The sequence below is a fragment of the Myiozetetes cayanensis genome, unplaced genomic scaffold (assembly GCF_022539395.1).
Source record: "Myiozetetes cayanensis isolate MyiCay16 unplaced genomic scaffold, myiCay2020 scf28, whole genome shotgun sequence".
Lineage (NCBI taxonomy): Eukaryota > Metazoa > Chordata > Aves > Passeriformes > Tyrannidae > Myiozetetes > Myiozetetes cayanensis.
Window position 1 is genome coordinate 4757289 of NW_026087499.1, and position 24086 is coordinate 4781374.

At 43.1% G+C, this 24086-nt stretch overlaps 2 protein-coding genes across 2 annotated transcripts; both read left to right on the forward strand.

The window, feature by feature from the left end:
- Positions 1-992: 992 nt before the first annotated feature.
- On the forward strand, positions 993-7364 carry LOC126643748 (arylacetamide deacetylase-like 4). Its single transcript, XM_050322361.1, has 4 exons — positions 993-1260; positions 4674-4890; positions 5611-5674; positions 6379-7364. The coding sequence occupies exons 1-4, from the start codon at positions 1090-1092 to the stop codon at positions 7148-7150; spliced, it is 1224 nt and encodes a 407-aa protein (XP_050178318.1). The 5' UTR covers positions 993-1089; the 3' UTR covers positions 7151-7364.
- A 4284-nt stretch (positions 7365-11648) lies between these two features.
- On the forward strand, positions 11649-17177 carry LOC126643883 (arylacetamide deacetylase-like 4). Its single transcript, XM_050322619.1, has 4 exons — positions 11649-11931; positions 14231-14447; positions 15384-15447; positions 16400-17177. Exons 1-4 carry the CDS (start codon positions 11776-11778, stop codon positions 17175-17177), a joined length of 1215 nt encoding a protein of 404 aa, XP_050178576.1. The 5' UTR covers positions 11649-11775.
- Positions 17178-24086: the final 6909 nt, after the last annotated feature.

Here is a 24086-nt window from a genome sequence, read left to right on the forward strand (position 1 = left end):
CACCTTGAAGTTTCTCGCTCTTTCCTTTAATGCATATTTTGCATAAGTGGGATTTTTCTAAGCAGATATATTTTTTTTCCTGCTTTTTTGAAGTGTATAAGAAAAGCTAGAAGGGACTCACCTTTTTTTAGTCAAGATCCCTGGATGGCCAAATGAAGAATAAAATGGAGTATTTCTCTTCTATGACCACGATTACAAGCTTTTATAAGGGCTTTAAAATGCAGTGTCTAGGAGATTAGTGGGGATAAAGGAATATTTCAGAGTGTTCAGGGGATAACCATTTCAGTGGTCCAACCATTTGGATCCAGTGTGGTCTAATCACCCCTGAATTACAACAGTGGATAAAGTAGAGTTGTCTTGGAAAAAAAAATACCAAAATGTGGAGCTGTAAAGCCATCAAAATCCTGTCTGGAGAAGGAATTAGCACAGAGGGTTAGGGCCAAAGTTCTCCAAGCCAAGGGGAGGTTTTCCTCTGCTATCACTGGATCATTGGTGAACCCAAAGAACCTTCCTGCACGCTGAGGGAGGGAGCTGCCAAATAACTGACAGCTCTATAGGGATCTCCAAAAGCAAAATTCCTTGGACTTTTACAGCTTGTGAGTGGCTGAGTCCCAGATGGGCTTCAGAAGGTCTGTTCTAACTCTTGTGGCCAGCTGTCTGCCCTGGCAGGAGAGCAGGGGAGAAAGATCAGCACTAAACCAGCCTTCAGACCCATCCCAAGAGCAGAACCACTACAATTCCTGGACATGGAGACTGGAGCCCAGCTCAGCCACTCTTCCCCAGGCTCTGGAGTGGGGGTGTTACCATTCCACTCACTTGTAAAAAACCACAGATTAAAAATAAAGTCCATCTTCAATCTTGGAATACACAAAGGAATGGCACTTCCTTGGAAGTGATTGTCCTACTTTGACCATGCCAGGTGCAGTTGTCACTGGCAGGATGTTTGTGAGCACCTGGAGCCTCCTCTGGAGGAGGAGGAGGAGGGAGGGAACTTGGAATGCAAATTACCTGTCTGTGGAATCACTCTGGAGGATATAAATATGGACAGAGCCAGATCAGTGCCTAAGAAATTATTCCTACCGAAGAACAATGGAGTCCTATTGTACTCTGGTTTTAATAGCAGGAATTCTGGTGGGTTTTGTGTTACTGGTTTTAATTCTAAGGGATTATAAGTCCTTCAAGGCAGAGATTCCTCCTGATTTTGACCAGCCATCAAAGGTCCGCTTTTTTCACTGTCTGTACGTTCTGATGGAAATTCTGGTGAGTTCATCGTGCTCTGTGATCCTGGGATTCTCAGGGAAGGAAGAACTGGAGAAGGAAGATATGCCTGTAAATATTGCAGCTACATCTAGTGGGGGCCACACAGTAACACAGGTTTAAAGGCCAAAAGTTGACTTGGTGTTCTATTAGTGATGTAAAAGCACTCAGTATGAGGTGAGTTCTTTTAAATACTGAGATATCCATTCTTATGTCACAACTGTAATTTGGTTGCCTTCTCTAATGAAATGGTTGGTCCTGTGGGTGATAATAGGAAGGTTGTGGATATAATTTACATGAATAACAGCAACCAAAGTTTCTGTAGCTCAGTGCAGTCTGATATATGTAAGGCAACTTCCTACATTTTGAATTATCTGCAGTCATTTTCTTACCCATCGTTCTGTTTCTCATTCTGCAGTGACTGAGTTACTGAGCTTTAGTTAGATACTAATCAGGTGGGTTGGAAGACACCTCCAGAAGTCATCTAATCAAACCTCCTGGTTCAGCTACATCTGTTATCACTTTTTATTTAACTACCTGTAAGGCAGACTCGCTGTGCTGTGGGCTTTGCCATCACAGGGACAGCTTTTGCCCAAAAACCTTTCAAGGAAGGCAACAGGAGCCCACAGGAGCAGCCTAAGCCCTGTCACATCCAGTAGGCTCCTGACACTCTTAATCCACTTTTACAGCTCCCAAGTGTCTGTTATGCAATAGTACAGATCCTCTCTTTGCTGATAAAACCGTCCCTAAATTTCTGCTTCCTTTTTTGGATGGTTTTCAAGTTGCATTTCCCCATTTGCTCTGCATTGAATCCACTCAATAGCTAATTTTCTTCTGAAAACCTTTAGACATCTGCTGGTACTTTGGGGGAATTTCTGATTTGTGTTTATGCTCCCAGGAGCAGCCCTCGCAGTGAGGACCTCACAGGTTTCTTATTAAGTGCACAAATGCCTTGTGCAGTTAACTTTTCCCTCTCATCCTGATGAATTCTGCCCTTCCTGTGCCATCCTCCTGTGCCAGTGATGTGTGTGTGCTGTTTGTTGCAGTAAAAACCTCTCTTTTCTAAACACAGGACAGGCTTTTCCTCTTTTCTCCCACCTTACTTGCAATGTGTCTCAGAAAAGCTGCATCACCAGGTAAATGTTTACCTCTGACACCAAAGCTGTCACACAGACGATGCTCCTGCTCTGTCTGTGAACATCCTCTGTCATAAGGAAATCAGTGACAATCTCAAATGGAAGAGATGAGAGGAGGCCTCCCAGTTCCCCTCCTGGCTCTTGTTTGACACTGCTGTGTTCAGACTGACTGTCCACGTTGCACTGGGACCTCAAAGTGGCTGACAGAAAGACTGTGTGATGTAGTCCCAAGGTCCATGAAGCTCAAACTGAGTGGGTTTTGCTTGTTGGTATGTGATTTTGTAATTATTTTAAAGTGAAAATCTGGTCCCCATATGATCTTCCACATAAAAAGCCAGTTTGTGCCAGAATTTAGGTGTTCCAGTAAATAGTTTCTCAAAGACCCTGTTTCACAAGGAAAGCTGTGCTGACATGCCCTTTTTCATACACATGTGCACATTTTAGAACCTGGTTTATGTAATGTGTTTCCCCTACTAACACTGATCACATCTGTCTGGGAACAGTCAACCCTTTTAGTTGTGAGTGTATTGCTATTGGTTCTGAAGTATTTCGTAATTATTGATCAGGAAGTCAGTAATTATTGATCAGAAGATTCTGTTCTCCTTCATGCCAGTGTTTTCCCTGAATATGGAGATGCCTCTGTAACATCAGGAACTCGTGAGAGAAGGAAAGAGGATCTTCAGATAGGATGCTCTGGTACCAAGTGTGTCACATCTATTACTGTCTTCTGAAAGCTCTGGATAAACTCAGGGATGTTAGAAAATGCAGATGAGATTAAATGGCAATTCTGCCAACTTCAAACCATTCCAAAACCATAACTCTGACAGAAGGACTGCCTTGAGTCATGAGAGCTTTGAAGATTGCTGCTTGGGGGAGGTTATATTCACTCTGTGGTTTCTGCCACAATTGCCTTGGCTCTTAATCTTAATCAGGATACCTTAAACTGTGCCTTTCCAAAGGTAAGGCAAGAACTGTAGTTACCCATTTGTCTCAGGGAACTGGGGCTTAAAGCCACCTCAAACACTGCTGGCATTTGTGGCACAGTGTTGTAAAAGCACTCCAGATCATCTCTGGGTTCCCATCTTTGTTTCTAACTGATTTTCTTTCTCGTGGCTCTTTCTTTGAATTACTCCTCACCCAAATTGTTTACTGCAGCCTGGTCTAGCTTTTTAGGAAGAACCAACCTGTGATAGACAAGGTTGGAAAGAACAATTTACAAAAGCAGAGCTGGCCTGTAGTTTGTAAGGCATTGATACAGAGATTTCTGTGGCTCAGAAGAGAACAATACAATTTGCAAATGGCTTGTGATGACTGTCATCATTCCAGAAGAATCCATTGCAATAGTCCATAAGGGCGTGTAAGTCACCCTGTAATGGGAAGGGAAATGTTGTCCCTAGCAGGAAATACATCCATTAAAACATGTGTTCAAACTAAAGGAGGATTCCAGGGGGATCTTCAGACTATCTGCATTATCCTGGCCTGGGATAAGGAAATGCTTTGACACATTTAGCAAACCTTCCCTATTTGTTTTCCTGTCCTCAGAATATGATTTTTCCTTGATTAGATGTAGAACTGCAGAGTCATCTCATATGAGATGTTGAAAAAGGCAGGAGTTTCACTGATGGGGAAGGAGATAATATTCAGGACCATTTTCATCAGTTCTTCATTTAGTCCATAGCCCCTCACTAATGATTAGAGACACAGTGATTTTCTTAGAGCTTGTTCTCACTGACCCCGAGCCATTGAGGTGACCCAACACCAGTAATTTCCCAAACCTGCACACAGACTGGCAGGAGCCTTCTTCTCCCACTGTACTAAATCCTGTCATGGGAGGGATGTTTTCACCTCACCTAACCTTAAATCCCTCAATTGAGGTATCCAAAGTACACGTGGAGGTGAACAGACACCTCCATAACGTGACTCAACACAGCTGAAATTGGAACTGGCCTCTTTTTCTTCCCTGATTAGAAAAGGAGCCCCAGGCCTCCCAACTTCCAGACCTCAGCAAATGCCTGTTGTTACCTGTGGTAAATCCAGATCACAGGAATTAGAAGACATTTATGGAACAAATATTACAACACTCTTCCAGAAATCACCAAGGTGTGCATTTTCATTTTCATAACTGAAATCCCCAAAGCCACTTGGGTTATTTGTGGGAATCCTACAAAGTAGCAGATATCTTAAAAATAGTATAAAAAAAGGTAAGTTGAGGCCTTTCTGGAGTGGGAAGACTTGTATTCCCTGTATTAATTTCTCCTTTTTCCTGCTGTATCTATCTAGGCCAAGAACTTAAACCGCCTGGGTATCGTTGAGGAGCACACGGTGATCAGGCTGATCACGGATGGGCTGCCAGTGCTGTGGGATCCACAGCTCTTCATTAGGGACCTGCATTTTGATGGTGTGCCCGTGAGGATTTACCTCCCAAGAGAACCATCTGCAGGCAAACGGAGAGGAGTTGTCTTCATCCATGGAGGATGCGGGATTTTCGGAAGCCTCAGTAAGGAGCTGCAAGAAAATATGGTTATTTAGGGTTGTTAACTGTATATGTTTAAAGACCCTCCTGAACCTGAAAAGTGAAGCTTCATGTGAGAGAGTGGGAGATGGAAAGCACTTAATGTTTATTCTTCCTTTTTAAACTCTCTAATCTGCACTTACTTAGAATTTAAATTATCTTTTATAGGGTATATAGCACTCTTTATCATAGAACTACAGGGTCATAAGATGGTTTGGGTTAGAAAGGACCCTAAAGATCATCTTGTTCCACCCCCTGCCATGGGCAGGGACACCTTCCACAAGCCCAGGTTGCTCCAAGCCCTGTCCAACCTGGCCTTGGACACTTCCAGGGATGGGGCAGCCCCAGCTGCTCTGGGCAGCCTGTGCCAGGGCCTCACCACTTCCATTGTAAAAAATGTCTTTCCTTCCATCCAAACTGATTTCTGCCCTCTCTCAGTTTAAAACCATTGGTCATTCTCTAACAGTAATGGTGATAATTCCTCATTTTCCTCATAGATCAACAACCTCCCTAAATGTATGAACTTCCCAGTATGTGGTGATGTCCAAAGGTCTGGATTATTTTTATTGCAGAGAAAATTTGGGTACTCCCTAAATAGGCAAGGGGCCCACACTCAGTCCTGGCAATAAGTCATAAAAGAATAGGGGATGGTGCTGACTGAAGTTTTCCAAGATATTAATTACATCAACAACATTTCTTCTTCAGGATCTTATGAAAGAGTGTGCCGGTACATAGCCAAAAAATCTGATTCAGTGGTTGTGTCAGTTGGGTAAGTGAGCTCCTCCCAGTGCTAATCCCAGAATTTTGCTGCTTTCCCCCTGCTTCCCACACAGCCCTGAACTTGCATTTCTTTGAAGAGAAGAACAGAAACTAAGTGTTGTCCACCCCACAGTGCTGATATGTGGGACAAGCACATGCCATGAGATGGCAACGAGAAATACCTGATCCAGGGTCAGAGTTACAGAAGGAATTTGTTTGCAAACTCTTTTCAGGAGAACAAAGAGGGGTTTTTTTTGTTTGTTTTACATTGCTATCAGCACAAAAATCATTGCCTTTGCTTGATAATAAGGGATTATAAGGCCATTGCCAGGTTTTAATATTTAAGGGGGATATTTAAAATCATCTGGGGGTGATTTTAAGGAATAAATAATGAGTCTGAGTTCTTTTAAAACCAGCATGGGCCACTGCTTCCTTTTAAAGGTGTTTTGCTTGTGGGAAATAGCTGGTGGTAGAAAGAAATTTCAGTTTCCAACAAATTCTTCCGTGAAAAGATTCATTACTAAAGGATTTTATTAAGTTGGGAGGAATTGGTTTTGAGAAGGAAAGGGAGGGGAAGCTGTTCTGGTTTTCTTCAGCATGTGAAACTTTAGGTAAGTAATCCTTGTTTGGGGGAGTTTCTGCAACTGCATGGGATGTATTCAAGATGAGACACTTCACAATGTGTAACTACCAGCTGTGTTTTCTACCTCTCAGGTATCATTTATCACCTGAGTACAAGTATCCAGCCCAGACTCTGGAATGTCTCTCAGCTACTGTGCACTTCTTGCAGACTGCAGACACCTACGGGGTGGATCCCACTCGGATTATTGTTTGTGGGGATAGTGCAGGGGGCACATACGCTACCAGTGTTTGCCAAGAGCTGGTGCACAGGACAGATCTCCCAAAGATCCGTGCCCAGGTGCTCATCTACCCATTTCTCCAAGCACTGAACTTCAATCTGCCCTCTTACCAGAAAAATGCTTTCAGTGCCTTCCTGTCCCGGGAGCGCACAGTCCGCTTCATTCTCAAGTACCTGAATAAGGACTGCTCCCTGAAGGAACCGATTTTGGCAGGTTCTCATGTTCCTGAGAGCGTGAATTTGAAATACAGGAAGTGGCTAAGCCCCGATCTTATCCCAGAGGTGTTTAAAGTGGGCTATGAAGCACCGTTACCCACTTCATTCTCACCCCGAGTCCACGAGCAAGTCCCCGAGCTGTTTGAGTGCTGGTTTTCCCCGCTGCTGGCAGAGGATGCTGTTATTTGTCACCTCCCTGACACCTGCATTGTCACCTGTGGGCACGATGTGCTCAGGGACGAGGGGCTGCTGTACAAGAAACGCTTGGAGGACAACGATGTAAGAGTCACGTGGCACCACGTGGAAGAAGGCTTCCACTGCACAATGGAGTTTTTTGGATATGGCATTTTCTCTTTTCCATCGTCAAGTACAGTGCTGAACCACGCTGTAGACTTCATAAAAGGCTATTAAAATATTTTCTTTCGTACTGCTATGCAGAAAGAGTGTGACTCAATTAACTATTTACTAGTTATTTGTACATTAGAATCGAGGCAAGAAATTGTGGCATTAGCATGGTCTGCTCAGTTCTGATTTTTACTGCTATAACTTAGCAACATCCTAATGTGTTTTTATTTTTATTCTTTATTTTGTAAGCTTGCTTTGCTGTTCTCTTCATGTGTCAAAGAATAAAAACTCACCATATCATAAAAAACATTCTAAAGCAAGCAGTGTGTGAGTAATCAGCACACCCAAGCCCACAGAGAGCACCCAAAATCAGCATGGCAGCACAGGGAAGTGCCCCCCAACACCTCTGCAGAGTGAAAATACCTTCACTACTTCAACTTGCTTACCTGGATTTCGGGCAGGTAATATGTAAACAGCGTGGAAGCCGCCAAAATAATCTCAAAAACAGGAAGGAAAAGAAAAACCTGAGCTCAGTTGTTCTATTGTTATTAGGACACATCCAGCTTTGGTAACCACAGATGCCAAGATAATTGCACTGCACGGGCAGACCTGCTGGGCATGCAGTGTCTCGGCATTGTAAAATCTCTCACGTTGTGCAAGCACCCTGCACCTGCAATATCCATGCACACACGGCTGTGGAGAGAGGCTGGTAATGTCTGATCTCTCCCAGGCAAACTGTGAGTAGGAAGAAGATGGTGGGGTAAATTCTCCACGCTGTCACCGTGTTAATTAAATATGGTGACAGGTGGGCTGGGGCAGATTTCTGCAGCAACAAGTCCGTACTTGTGAATTCTCCTTCTCCAGTCCCTCTCAGCAAACTGAAATTACGTTTCTTCATGTTCTGTTGACACAACAGAGAGTTTATCTGTTTCGTTTTTCCTAATGCAGGTAGTATCAATTTGCTCTTCAGATAAATTCTTCCAGGAGTACATAATGTGATAGAGTTCCAGATGTTCCACTGTTGGAGGATTTCAGGATTTGCCTTGCTTATGCAAGGGCATGGTGTGAAGCTGGGGTTTCCTTTTGGGTTCTGATCTCAAGGTGTGGCTTAGCAGCTCACAGGTTGGGAGCTGAGGCCAGTGCAGCAGGTGGTGTCTGCTGCAAAAGCCATGCCCAAAGCTGGAGAATATTGGAGCAGTTAATCCCTGTCTGCACCACCGTGGCTCTACTGTCACCTGCACTGGAGCAGGGTGGCCTAAAGGTAGTTTGGGTGAGACTTCCTGAACTGCAGTCCCACCTGTGAGAGTTGTTAGGCTTATCTTCATTCAGATAATTTTCATTCCTGTCTCTCTGTTTGCACCTTCCCTACCAGGCCTGTTTTTTTATGACTCTTGGCAGATACAGAGAAGGTTGGAAGTGCTAGAAATAAGGATGTCTGTACAGTTGCACCTTGGATTTTATGAGATGGTTACAGATCTCATGCTATTTTACACTCAATCCTTCAGTGCAGCATTATACTCCTTGTCAGTTCAGCAATGCTTGTTTTCTTTCCTTTATCCAGTCTCTGGACTTACATCTCAAACTCTACCACTGATCTACTCCTGAGATTCTTCCTCAGTCCTTGATCTGTCAGTTGTTAGTTTACTACAAATAATACCAAATTTACCTCTATAATGTGGCAGCAGCATTATTAGCTCTCTTGAACACACACACATTTTAATTATGGGTTCTAACCATGGAGTGCAGATGGGTGAGCAGAGAACAGCAAATGCTGAAATAGCATATTCCTTGCTTAGTCACGATTCCCTTGCTTTCTAAACTTTAGAAAGTCACAAGATGTGATTGTCTCCGTGGAACTTCCTGTGCTTTAATTTATTTGAATTAATTACAGATCTGCTGTGTGTGCTGTGCTTTGCTAAGATAAGACGTTTGGAGGCAGTTTTACAGTTTCCAAAATGTGAAACTTTCACGTTCCTAAAACGCAGTCAGTGACAATCAGTGGCACCTACGGAATTATGCACACCAGTGTCCTTCCAAAAGGAAGGTATACGTGGGAATACAGGTGTGCACGCGGGTTGTGGCACAAAAGAAGCCATTAACAGACCCTGTCAGTGCTCTGCCATCAAGCCCCCAGCTCAGACTAGGCTAGCTCGGGTCTCAGGTTCAGGCTTCCAGCACCAGATGGCTCTCACGCTCTGCACAACTCAAAAGGGAGCTCCTTGGGTTACTCCTTCTCTGAAAGGTTTCCCGGTATCCCGGGCCAGGCACTCGTTCACAGGGAGTTCCTGGTGCCAGCTAATCAGCACGAAGATCCAGAGACAGAGAATGCCTGGGACTGCCTGGAGATGAGGTGAGGGAACGTTTCACATCTGTTACACCCGGCGCAGTCTCTGTGTGCCCCTTGCGTGTGCAGCCACAGAACAGGAAAAAAAAAAAATAATCTTAAGGATTGACAAGATTTCAGGCCCTGACATTTAGTTCCTCACTGGAAATAAGTAAGAAAGGGAGTTTCTGAGGTAGGAGAAAACGGGACTTTGGTATGGTCTGTCCTCTGCTCTGTCTCACAGGAGCGAGAGACAAGGTTAAGAATTTATCAAGAAGCTGGAGAGGGCATACATTTGAAAGCTTATTTAGGGAATGGTTCTCCACCCTGGGCCTCAAGCTCGTAAATTGCTGAGTCTAAGCTTATAAAACATTAAGTATGACTTTGTGCACCTGCAACGCCCAAAGCAAAAAAAAAAAAAAAGCACATTATTACTTCAGGAACCAACTAGTTTGTTTCTTGTACAGCTTGTACCGCACTGCAGCACGTCAGGACTTTGTGTGGAGCCCCTTTGTGTTTGGGGGGGGTGGGTGTGTGTGCTGTGATGTCTGGATCCAGTTAACGTGCCTGGAAGAGTCCAAGACCTGCCAGCTGTTGGTGAGCTGGCACCAAAAAGATTAAGGACAAAGAAGAACCACAGGTGCTAAGAACCTTAGCACAAAGGACCTGTCACAGGTGTCAGGAGGCTTCTTAGATCCCCAGAGGGGCCAGATCTGATAAGTGTGCTTAGACCACACCTAAGTCATTGGGACAGCGCGGTTTAGCCGATTAATTCCTTTCACTGCCGAGCGCTAACGAGGGGAGCTGCAATCACCCTTTGTGTAACCGCGTTTCCCAACTCTTTCGTCTGAGCTATAAGAGAGCTGAACCCTCTGTGCTGAGGGGTTTGACTGCACCATTGCCCAAGAGCGTGTCCCAATCCCCAGGCCATGAGCCTTTCACCAGCGTCCCTTATCGAGCCGGGCATCAAACGCCACCAAGGAGAATAAACCAAGAAGAACCTGATATTAGAGTTAGCGTGTGGAGGGAGGGGCAGCGGGGACATTGGGAAACGAAAGTCGGCAGACAGTTGTTGGATAAAATGAGGGATCAGTTTGGGCAGAGGGAATCAATCGGCTGCTTCTCAGTTATCACCAGATATGAAGTTTCATCCTGTTTATTCTAAACAATTAAGAAACAGTTTCTTAAGTCAGGAATGGAGCCTGAGGTCTTTCCCATGCAGGTGATGGATTATGCACTCTAAAACTCTGGGGTTCTCTGTGTTAAGTTTCATTTTAATATACAGTTCAAGGGCAGCTCATGCCTTGTGTTATTTTTTAAATTATTATTGAAGGAAAAAAAACCCCCCACAGTCATTTAACCCACACTGCTATTTTTCAGAATGAGAATCTGCCGCCTTCACAGCCTGAGCAGACTGCTAAAAACACACTGTTCCCAAAGGTGACATCACACAAGCTGAAAACCTTTGCTTTACAGATCTTTTTTGTTTCAGGTTAAATCTTACCACTAATTATTTGTGTGTGGAAAAATACGTTAGTTCCAGAGCTCACCACAGAAAGAGTGGGCTCCTGATGTCCACTCAGTGCCAGTAGCCCCGAAACCCTGAAGTCCAAGTGTAGTTTCCATCAGCTGGAATCGTATTTCTACCTGGAATGACACCTGTACGTGACACATCCCGGGGCAGACAGAGACTGCAGCGCTGCGAGGCTCAACCGAGAGGCTGCTAAAAAACCAAACAACAAACCAACTAAACACAAGAGTTGGTGCAGGAGAGGAGCCTTCAAGGGTGAGGCAAGACACAGCCCTCACAGCAGGCTGCAGCTGCCGCTGGCTCCGCTGGACTCGGAGATCCAATGGCACAGCAGCGTCCAAAATCTGTCATCACAGGTGATGAAACGTGTTTGCAACACTGAACCCTGATTTCAATGAAAGTCTGGAGAAGTAAGGCATGCATAAAGCCACAAACTGAGCGGCTCTGGAGGTGATTGCCAAGAAAGGCCGGGGACTCAGGTAATGCAGATCTGCCTGCAATCAGGAAAAGGGAGAGACAGAACAAGCTTTTGTCTTCTAAACTTACACCAGTGGTGGTGCTGCTGTGATAGGCACGGCCTCAAAACACAGCCCTGTGTAGCTGTGAATATGAAAAACTGCTTGTGCAAGTCTCTCCCATGACTAATTGCTACTGTCTGTTTAATTGTGTGGTTGGGTTGCCACATGTTTTCATCTTCCTATTGGCATTTTTAAGAGCTGGATTATGAGCTGTGAAGGGAACTACTAATCCCATGCCTTTACCTTCAGGAATCCAAAAGCCTGAAAAAGGGGAGGGAGCCCACAGCTGGTTCCTCCCTGGGCTCCTACCAGCACAGAGATGGAACTCCTCCTGGCCATTCTTCTCTCTGCTTTGACTGTTTTTGTGGCAATAGCATTCTATTATGAACATTCCAAGGCAGAAATTCCTCATGAATTCAGTGAGCGCAGAAAGCTTTATGTCCTTCATTACTTGCTGAACCTTTCGTTTGGTCTGGTAAGTAAAACTTGATTAAAGCTGGAGTTTTTGATTTAATTTCTGTTAGAGGGCTAACGGTTAGAATAAATGTTCAAACATAATCAGCTGGACTAATTCGGTGATGTGAGCAGATGGTGCTATCCAGCACCAAAGGAAGTATGGAAAATGAAATTCTGTGTCATTTCCAGTTTTTTTTCTGACAGCCTGTGTTTTAGCTTGTTGTTCCTGTTGCCTCAAGACGGTGCTGGAAGGCTTGGAAGGGAACTGCACGGGGTACGTGGAATTTCTGCTCTGTATCGCCCCGTGCTGACTTACAGAGGGAGCAATCAGATGATGTCTGTGACCTCTTCTACAACCCTGTCACTCCTCCTGGGCCGCCTGAGAGAGCTGCCACATTCACGGGCTTTTGCCTTTCAAAGAGCCTAAAGGACTTTCTCTTTTGAGACAGTACACATGATATAGAAACCGACTTTCAGTGTCGTTGTTTTCGGCACATTTTTGATCCTCCCTTGCTTTACATCGTCGTTTCTCTTCAAAACGTGTACGGGACTTGCACTTGTCGTTCTGTCTCATCAATCATCCTGTCCTGAATTAATCGTTGCCTCTGTCATCTTAAAAACATTTCTCCTGTGATACCTAAACCAAGCTTCTTTTCTTTTAGTTGTCTCTTTGGCTTGTGCATTACATGTCACTTCAGTTCTGTGCTCTAACGTTATTAATTTTTTCCTTCCTTTTTCTGCTTCTTTACTTATGAAGCTTTGTTTGCAGCCAGCCAGGGAGCTCCCAAGAAGGTGACTCAGTCTCTGGAGATCTGCCCCACCCGGGCCCCAACACTGCTACAATAGCAATGCAATAAAACAGGATAGTAATTCAAGTCATATTTAATTTTCTTGCAAGTGTTTTACAATGTGTGAACTTTCAGATTTGGTAAAAAGCTGTATGATAACCCTTTATCCATCAAAGTTTTGTCTTTGTGTAATTAATTTGTTAAACTGCAGGATTTAGAAATTTACTGCTGGTTGATGTAGTTTTTAACTTCTGAACTTACAGTTTTGTGTCCTTTCTGCTGACCAGTCACGAGCAGCTCAAAGGAGGAGAAAGACAAGGATATTAATGTATAGTTAAACCAGAATTTAAATGCAAGTTCAAGTTGTAGCAACCTTTGCTTTTGCTGTTGGGCAAATTCCTTATGCCAAAGTAGCCACATCCTTTCAAGGGCTGATAATCCATGACGTTAAAACCTCATGGAAAATTAAAGTTTACTAGTATATCCAGTCTTCAGCTGGGACAAAAGCCAGCACTAAACACAGTGGAGAGAGAAGTGAGAAGGACTCCTATTTTTTCAGGATTTCCAAGACAAAGAAGATCTCCATATTCTATATAAATAGGTTTAACCTTTGCTGTTACAAAAGTATTAGTGTGAGGAAAGGAAAATACCGGAGGGAAACGGAAGATTAAAAAAAACCAAACCCAAACTATTTTCCCACAGACACAAACCAGGAGTTCTGCAGAAGGAATCTGTATGAGACTAAAACTTTGCCATAAGATGATCCTTCCTGCATGTGGGATCAGCTCCTCAGACGGCCTAAAATAGGGATACCTACATCGAATTTAACAGGACCACATTGCTGAGCTTCATGAGGTCTGTGAAACGTGAGGTGAAAGCCTCGAGGGTGGGGTTTTTAGGATCCACTCAGACCTTTGCGAGTGCAACCCTCTTTGAAAGGCACCTGCAGGAATAACGGCAGCACAACTAATTCAGGTGCTCCTTAGGAGATGTCTGCTGTGGAAGGAGAGCAAAATGGAGCCCAGTCGAGGGGGGACACTGGGATCCTGCCTCATCCTGTTCACGTTGAGCAGGAATAGAAGCTACAACTGAAACAGCTTAAAGCCGTGGGGATGCGATGAAGTCGACAAGCTCAGAGTGCCGTAAGAACCTTAGCCCGAGTGTTTAATTAAGAATCAGTGAGCTGTGAGAAGATCAAGCCAGGGTTCACAGCTATTCTTGGGCAGGAGGACAGCTGTGCTAAAAGCTATGGAATTTTTTTTTTTTTTCCTGCAAGTTTAAAAGTAGTGTGAGCTTGGGAAATGAAACAGAGGCCAGGTTTCTTCATCCACAGATAGAATGTTGTAACTACTCTCTCCTTATTTTGCTCTGAACCACCTGACAAAGTGAAGTATTTGACACCTTCTTCTATTTACTGTTAATAGCTGCTTTTTTTTCCTACTGAATTGACCATGGAGTTTTAATTTTTTAATGCTCAATCTCCAGGTTAGGTGGAAATTTGCATTAATTTGTGGTTTCTTTTATTAACAGGCAAAATTTTTCGACAAACTAGGTATCGTCTCAGAGGTTCATTTCCTCAGGGTTACAATGGACAATATACCACCCCTGAAAGATAAACATCTTCTTATCAAAGACTTAAGATTTGAAAGGGTTAAAGTAAGAATTTACCAGTCAAAAACATCAAACACTAGCCAAAGAAGAGGAGTGCTTTACTTCCATGGAGGAGTTGGATGGTTGGGAAGCATCCGTAAGTAACACAAGGAACATGAGCTGTAACTGCACTGGGAGTCACAGAATGGGGGAGGCTGGAAGGGACCACAGTGATCCCACCTCTCTGCTCCAGCAGAGTCATCCCAGAGCATCCCACACAGCACAGGATTGTGTCCTGACAAGTCTGGAATGTCTCCAGGGAGGGAGACTCCACACCCACCCTATCATGGAGTTTCTGATCTGATATGGTATTTCATAAATTGCAAGAGGAGTTAGTAGGTTAAGCCTTATAAATAACAAAAATAACGTCATTAATTCATTCATTAAAATTAATTTCATAAGCAGAATAATTTTATTTCCATGCAGTAGGCATCGTGTCAAATTGTCTTGTGCCTCTGCAGTATTCTTTGATCATTTTTTTCCTTCCTCCTCGTGCTTGTGAGGAAAGTTGAAAATCTCATTACAACTTTATTTCTTATTTTAAAGCACCCATTTTGTGTTCACACGTGTGTGGAAGCTTCTGTGTGTGTATCCTGCTGTGGGTCTTTATAGTGGCCAAGCAAGAACACATTTTGGTGTTTGAAATGGAAGTGCCTGAGGGATGAGACGGTGCCTCATGCACAGGAAAAATTCCTGGGCTGGATTTAGCAGGAGTTTTTGTATATATTTTTTTTTTTTTAAAACAACTTCTCACCTTCGATACCGCTTTAGAAGTTGCACCAGTGGTGCTGTCCATTAACTTGACTTTTCAAAGAGGGGACCAAACCAATGCATTGGTGAAAATCCCAGTTTTTTTACTGGCAAGAAGATTCCCGCAGATGTAGGGAAATGGTGAGCAGTGCCCAGATTAGACCATGCCATGACAGGAGAATCACAGCGTGACATCAGTCCCACAACAGAGGTCAGGGAATTTCAGAAGATCAAGTTGTTTTTAAAGCCAGTCACAATCCCGTGGCAATGTTTTGTTTTCCAGGGGCCTACGAAAGAACGTGCCGCTATTTGGCCAGGAAGAGCAATTCAGTGGTGGTGTCTGTTGGGTGAGTGGAGTCAGATGCACACTGGGAGCGATTTGTGCCTCCTCCCGGGTTTGTAAACATTTAGCCAAGCTCCTTGTAAAGTGCCTGCCTTTTAATGATCCCATTCCTTTCACCAGCCTAATTTCTCCTGAGAAGAATTAGTCAACTAATTCCCACTTGTTTATTTGCAAATGAAATCCATTACAGTAATTTTGTAATTTGTAGCCACCACTAAGAGCTGAGGATGTTTTTATTTTCTAGAGCCACATGCAAACCACCTTAAGCTGAAAGCCTGAAGTGTGACTGTTTCTGTTACAATCAGGCCACCAAATACTCATTTTAGTAGTTGAGAAAAACTGAGGGGATACCCACATTTAGCTTGCAACCAGCCTGAGATGGACATTAAAAATATTTTCCCAATGATTTGTAATGCATTTTGAAGAGAACCAGTTTATAAAAGCTCAGGAAAAGAGCTGATGTCTTGGAAAATTGATTACAATTGCACTAAATGCTATTTGCAAGCTAGGATTCTTGAAGAACCAATCCCTCATTGATTCTGTTTAAAGAATTCCCCTTACAGAACACCACTGTAAACCTTTCAGACTGTCACTATCAGTTTTCTGTGCTCATATGTGTTGGGAAATGTTCACTCCAGTTTCTAACTGGAATTGCTGTAACTGATTCAGACACACCTGCCCTGCCAGCTAATTCCAAAATAACTCTGCATGTGCCTTCAGTCACCTAAAAGATAGATAGAGAAGTATTTTGTAAAGCTAGAAGAGTGTTCTGACTCTCCCAGACACGAACAGTAGCAAATAACACATCGACAGCACTAATTGGGACCAATTCCATTGCTGTAATTATGATCTCAGGATATTTTCCCGTCTTCAGAGAGAAACAGATGAATGACGAGATGCCAAGGGGCCCATTCGCTGCTTGTGACTCTGCTGAAAACGCTTTCACTCCTCTTTAGGTACCGTTTGGCTCCCAAGCACCCCTTCCCAGCCCAGTTTGAGGACTGTGTCACTGCCACCATCCACTTCCTGAGGACTGCGCGGGACCACGGAGTCGACCCCTCGCGTGTCGTCATCTGCGGGGACAGCAGTGGGGGGACGCTCACTGCTGCGGTGGCCCAAGCACTGGTGAACAGAAGGGATGTCCCAAAGCTGAGAGCACAAATCCTGATCTATCCTTTCCTCCAGAGCGTGGACTTCAATTTGCCTTCTTACCAGCAGAATGGGAAAGTCCCCATTTTGTTAAAGGAGCGGACGGTGGTTCTGGGCTTGAAGTACATGAATAAAGACGCGTCCCTCGTCCCAGAGCTGTTTAAAGGTCGCCACGTTCCAGAACATCTGAGGCTGAAGTATCAGAAATGGGTGAGTCCTGACTGCATCCCTCAAGAGTTTAAAACGAGAGGTTACAAGCCAAGTCCAACATATCCACCCTCAGAAGAACTCTATGCACGTACCAAGGCTGTTTTTGACCCTGTTTTTTCACCACTCCTGGCTGAAGACAGTGTTGTCGCTCAGGTCCCTGAGACTTTCCTTGTGACCTGTGAATTTGATGTGCTCAGAGATGATGGACTGCTGTACAAGAAACGATTGGAGGATCATGGGATAAAAGTGACCTGGTGCCACCTGCAAGAGGGATTCCATGGAACAGTGTTCTTAGCTACTTTTGGTCGGGCAGTAGCATTCAAATCTGGAATTAAAGGCCTGGAAAAGATAGTAAATTTTTTAAGATTGATGTAAAATTCAATTTCTTGCTTTCCTTTCCTGATTCCTATCTTATTGCTTACAATTTTTTTTTTTAAATCAATATTCCTTTTTTTTTAAGTCACCACCTTAGATTTCTGCATTGCATCTGTCTTCTTTTTATCTGATAAGCTGATTTCGTGATGGCTTTTGCTTCATTTTCTTCCAGGAGAGGCAAAATCAGGTGAACTTGCATTTCCTTCCTCTACCACCTCTTCATTTTTCTCTTGTAGCCACTAAAGATCCAGTCTACATAGCAAGGGGATTGTATTGCAGTTTGGTTTAATGAAGTTCTGGTAATATTAAAACTCAAACCATGTTTGAGGACAACCTGGGGCAGGTAGCAGGGCATGCAATCTACAGGGTCAGTGTATATGAGCATGGTAAATGGTTTAGGAAAGCCTGTACCTGGTGAGAGCTGAATTTGAGACAAGCTGAAGGAGTTCTCTGTTGAGAATACAGGAGGAAAAAATGTGAACATGGACATAAATGAAAGAAAGGGAAGGGGAAGGAAAGGAGGAGACAAAAAGGGTTAGGCCTGGAACTACAGATGTTATGAGAAGTATTGGTTAAGGAAAACAACATCTGCTGAAAAAACCATGCATATATATTCTACATATAGATAAAAGATGTGTGGGAATATAAAACAGTATAATTTCCTTTACAAAGAGCTTGCTTTGTTCAGGCCTGCAGTGCCTGGTGCAGGAAGGACTTTCCCACAGCAGGGACATGTGAAGTGCCATCGCAGAGAAAGGACAGTGAAGGAGAAAGGAAAAAAAAACCAAATCAAAGTTCATGTCAATCTTAAGCTGTTTATAACAAGAGATGCATGATAAGTCAAACAATACAAAATGAAATGGCATAACAAAAGTGTAAGGTGTTTTCTTAGAAATGTACTCAACATTGTCAATAAATGTTGGTAAATGTTTGAATGACGCTGTTCTGAGGTGAATTTATAACTGTACAAGAGTGTAATTGTTGCAGTTTCTATTATAGTCTTATATCCTGAATTGTAATAATTTATCATGTCACTAGACAGAATTGTCCTAAATTCTTCAGTGAGTTACACTTGGAGGCATGATGCAAAAATGGAAGCAGGGTGAGGATGCAATTTTACTTACAGCCAAAACTTCTGACTGTCTGTGCTTAAATTAACACCTGGAACACCCCCACACTGAAATTACTGTCACTCTTGTCAGGGAAATTTCCAGTTCTATCATTTACAAATAACATCCTCTGTACCTGATATTATTATATATATTTCCTGCCCCCCTCTGGCTTATTTAAACTATAACCAGAAGCAAAGTGCTGCAAACAGTTACATGAGGCAGATGTTCTGACACAAGACACCCCACAACCAAGGGAAGGACCTTCTGCAATGCTCTGCATGGCTGGGATTTATATTCTGCATATGAGCAAATAAAGCCTTGCAGAACAATATGAATGACATTTAGTTACACTCACACAGAAGAGTCAGGGAAAAGGGAAGTTTTACAGGGATCTTCCATGTGGCCTCTCTGAGTGAATACAGTGTGACTAAGGAAAAGACCCAGAAAATCTTTCCAATCTTCTCCTGGTTTCTAGGCACACAGCTCCACTGACACTGTTGAATTCTGCCTGGTTTTCATATGGGCAACCCATGCCACTAATGCTGAGGTGACAGCAGTGGCGCTTTGTCCATGAAGGGATAGACCAGTACATTCCTGACACTAAAATCCAGATCCAGTCAGGATAAGGCAAAGGCTGACAACTGTCAAATCTCTCCTGGGTATTACAACCCAAAGATGACGTGCTGAAGATAATACAGATTTATTACTTTTCTTAACCCAGAGAACTGCTGGGTTGTCGAGGAGTCTCTGCCTATGAAGAGCTTAGGAAAATATGACCTTGAGAAATAAGTTTTCTTAGATGGCACAGTTATTTCCCATCTTGACAGAAACAACTAGATCCTGCCACAGGGGAAGGTGAGGTGCCCCAGGTGATGATTCCCTCTGGAGTTTGCACCCTGAGTGAGGAGATAGCCCACGGCATGCTGCTCTCCAGGCAGGACTGGGTGTGGACAAGGCTGGCCCATCCAGAGGTGTTAACCCCAAATCCCAGGGACATGACCCACATTCCTTACCTGGTCTCTAGGCTTTGGCACAAAGGCACTCTATCACAAATAAGGGGGTCCAGGAACAGATCAAGGCACTGTCAAGACCTGTAAACAGGTGAAATGCTGGAAAGCTCAGTGAACTGGGAGGTCTTGCTGCCCTTTGTGCAGCTCTGTGTTACAGGAAGATGTTGATGGAAACAAGGAAAGGGAAAGTGAGTGGCCCTGCATCGTTCCATCAGCAGGTGTCAGCACACACCTGGGTTTGCAATTACCTGGCAAAGCTTCTTGTGCTCTGGGCACACAGGGTGAGGACCTGAAAGGCATCACCAATCTGTGGCTTAGATTTAAATGTTTTACTGAACCTCTTGTTGTGTCTCCATAGCCTGAAGCTGTCTGTTTAATAACAGAGCACATTTTAAGCCCTAACAATTTAAGATTACCTCTTCCAAACCAATCAAGTGGTTTATTAAAAAGTCCACAACTGCAATTATCCTCTGCTTTGCTGTCTTCACCTCTTTGTACCACTCTGGTTAAAAGTCACATACCACAGAAAGAATTTTTAAAATGAAGAGGCAATTAGCAAACATTGTGAATTAATTAGCTATATTATTTATAAATAATTACTTTAAAGCATTTAACACTACTTTCTGCCTGTGATGCTCCTGAAATAAATAGGCATAATCTTGTAAACTGTGGCTGCTTTTATTGCTGTCAGTCTTCTTTCTCTGCCCATTACCCCAGCGATTCACTGTGCTGACGCTGCTAAACTGAATATTTGGAGCTCTGAGGCTCACACAAACCTGGCCATGGCAAAACAGGGGCAGTTGCAGTTGTTACATTTACATTCAAATTACCTGTGACTTAATAAAAATACATTCTGGTGTGGTGACCTGCCACGGAATCCCAGGTGGATGTTCCAGGGCAGCGTATTTGGAATCCATTTGTGGATTAGCTGAATGCTAATACAAGACATTTGTCATATTTTTATTTTTTTTTTAATACAGTGCAGCTTTTTACTGCAGAATTTGTTAGCAGCTGTTTAGCCTGTGAATCATTTGGAAGGGACAGACTTCAAAGAGTAACTCCAGAGGGAGAGAGGAAGGGCTAAAATAAAGATTTGGGGCAGACTAAGTAAAAGATGGCTTTCAGTCCTGGGTAGGAGCAAAACACACAGGGAGTAACTACTAATTTGGGTGGGGAGATGGAGATAAGAAAAAGGGAGGACACCGAAAAGGAGGTGGGAGGCAGAGTAAATGAAGGACATGGGATGAAGCAAATGCACAGAACCTTTAAACAACAGTATGGCAGAGCATGTAAATAAGCTGTAGTTTCTTAAAGCTTCTTATTGTCACTGTAAAAGGGCATATTAAATCCCCCTCACAGATTAGGAGACTCAGGCTTACATGTATGGAGAGGTCTGAAATGCTTTCAGTGATTTGTTTACATAAAACCAAGAAAAGAAATGTGTACTGAAGGGTGGCAAGTTCTTCACATGCTCTACTTTGGTAAAACCAAAGTCAGTTAAATTACTCTACAGGGTCTAATTGTCCTACTGAATTTCCTAGAGAAAATAATAATAATAATTTAAAAATATTTATATATATGTATGTATATATATATAAATATATAAATAAATATATAAATGTATTTACCAGAGTGTTTTGTTTTGAAAGGAACATTTAAAAATAAAAATAATAATAATAAAAAAGGACAGTATCAGAAGCTAGTATTGCTGGGCTTATTTTTTTTAATACATTATTTTTTCCTGTTTCCTTCCAGACAGTTATTAAGCCTGGCTGTACCTGAGGGAATCACTAGCTCAATCATCACAGTGACTCCTTTACAGTGCTTTAGTTACTCACTGTAGGATTTCCTGTGTTACACAGACAGCTCTGCAATAGTCACCTGCCTGCAGGGTCACTGTGATAGGAACAGCCTGCAATCAAAAGTGGAATGTTTCACGGTGTTCTGGACAAAAACCTGACAAGGAAACACATGACAGTCCCAGGACTCACCAGCACCATCTCCACTGACCCTTCTGCCTTCCTCGGTGTTGGCTTTGGCAGCTTTTGCTGCCTCTGCTGCTGAGAGCTGAGGGGAAAGTTGATGAGTTTTACACATCCTCAGCCTACAAAGCTGGGTGTGATTCCACAGCTGCAGAAGCCTTTGAAAATCCCGTGGGTTGAGCCTGGGGAAAACCAGCAAATATGGAATTTCTTTGGATAGGTGTTGTTATTGTACTTTAGCTTCCCATCGTTACTGTGACCATTGGAAATATGCTGAAAAATAAATAAGAGAGGAATTTTAGAATAGCTCTCTACTGCCAGAAAGAGAAGAAGCCTTTCTGTTTGGAAAGATTTAAGGTACTCATTTCACGGAGTGGATTGAAAGGCAATAAAATATTTTTTTGATAATTTAACACCTCAAAAACAACTGGGAGAAAATACCCACCAAAACCTCAATGATTGTTTTATAACAACGTGAGAGACTGACAGTGGTCACAGATATTCCTACCCATCCATCTGCAGGTGCAGGAATGGCTGACCAGACTGGAAATAGCTGAAATATCTGGAATATAAGGCACCAATATCATGACATAATTGTCAATATGAGCATCCCCAGAAGGATCAGGTAGCTCTCAGATCATGGGATTTGCTTGATTCTGGACAAACATGGAATTGCAGTAACAGGGCAGGGAGACCTGAGGTGCAAACAGCACAGAGGTCCAACCTGTTCTAACTGAGCATGCTCTGAATATCCTCTAAGAGTAACATATTAAGAGATTAAAACATGAAGATGTTATTCTGGAGCATTACTTCACCACCGTTTCTTTAGCAACAGGAAGGCTGTAATGCAGAGCTGAAAGATTTTTCATTCAGATTGCCACAACTGTCCAGCAGATTCCTGCTGATGACAACTGCCAGGGCATAGCATCAAAAAGCAAACAAACAAAACCAAACCATCCCTTTGTTAATTTAATTTTAAATTAAAAAAAAAGACAGTCAAGCAATATTGCTTCCACTGTGTCAGATCCATTAAGGTTTCAAAACAGAGATGGTGTCTGTGAGGTGTTTTGGTTTTGATTAAGGGTGATTAACTGTTGACTCACTGAGAAGGTGAAGAAAAGTCTTGTTGCCAGCAGGGTGTCAGCAAGAGCTCGTGGAGCCCCAGCAGACAGACCTGTGCTCTTTGGTGTGGAGCTTTCATAATGGGAGCTGATCCCTCCAAATATCAGGAGTTTAACTGGCTTTGGTTGCCTTTAAAAGTTTCATTTACTGCCACTGAAGTACTAAGTGCCTTGAGGAATTTATTCTTCTTGATCAGAGGTGCTTTTGAAAGCACAAAAGCTGCCTCCTCTGAGGATTCAAATATAAGAAATCATCGAGAAGGCTGAAACACGGTATTCTAAGGTGACCTCCACGTGGGAATTTATTTCAGGATATTTGGGTTGAAGGCACAGACATCAGCAAGAAGCACTTCGTAAGATCTGGGCTGATCTGACAGGAATATATGGGAAAATAAATAACAAAACCCCACTGGCTGGGCTGGAATATCACAGTACATAGAAACCATTTCTAGAACTGATAACCACCAGCATCCCTGGGCTGTCCCAGCTGTGCTGCAGAGCCTGTGGAGAGCAGTGAGAAGTTTAGGACAGACTGAGCCCTGGTCATAGGGACCTGAGCTTGGCTTCAGCACTCAACATAACTACCCATATCCTAAATTTGTGTGAGGGAAAGGCCCCAAATCAGCCAATCTCAGCACAGAGAAGGCCCTTACTGTGAGCAGCTGATGACCTGCCTATTTCCCAATATCTCACACACATCCTTATCCCACACACTGTGATCTTCACAAGCCAATGTTGTGCAAATCAGCTGTCGGTACTGCTTTGATTTAAATCAATACTTTGATTTAGCTGCCAAAACTAAGGACTCATTCAGTTTTCAGACTGGAATCCCACTTTAAAAGCCAGGACACTAAAAGGGTTTGTGAGCTGTAAATTTTAAGTAGTGTGGAAAACGGAATTCTAGTAGGAAGAACACAAACCAGAAAAATTATTTCACCAAACAACTGCCACCAGCTGTAATCATCCCTCACCAATACACCTGTATTCATAATGCCTCTACACTGTACTACAAACAAGAATTACAGTGAATATAAAACTCTGAGGGTGTAGGTAATGAAAAGCTTTTACCAGAAATAACAGTGTGTCTGGAGAGACCTTCCTGTATGTTAAGGCTTGCACTGATTTTATGCACTGAGCAAATGCACTTTTACATAAACCAGAATTAAAGCATGACTGTGTCTGTGCATTCCCCTATGAAAAAATTTATAAAAAAATGTGGATTTGACTATTTTTATCCTCAGAGAAGTATATAGACACCTTGATGAGAAGTGCAAGTGGCCCCACGTCACTAAAATTTAACACTGCAACAGGAACTTCCATCCATAATGAAACCAACAAACCAAATCCACAGCAAACCAAACAATCTTCAAATCAGGGCCCTCTGAAAAATAATTTCTCCTTGTTAGTGAAGAGCTCATGGTATCAGTTCCATGTGCCTTGAATCCCACCTTTTGTAAAGGGTACAAACCTCCCCCTGCCCTCTCCTCGGTGTCAGGAAGTGTTGCCAATAGTATCATTAGCAAAAGAAGGGTGGAGAAAATTGCATTGCATTGTATTGCAACATTAATAAACTTTTTATTCCTGCATATGACCTGAGCTCTTAGTCTCCTGTGAAGACACCTCAGACACACTTGGAAAGGGGGCTTAACACGGCAGAGATTTTTTTAGTGTTCACTGGAGTGAA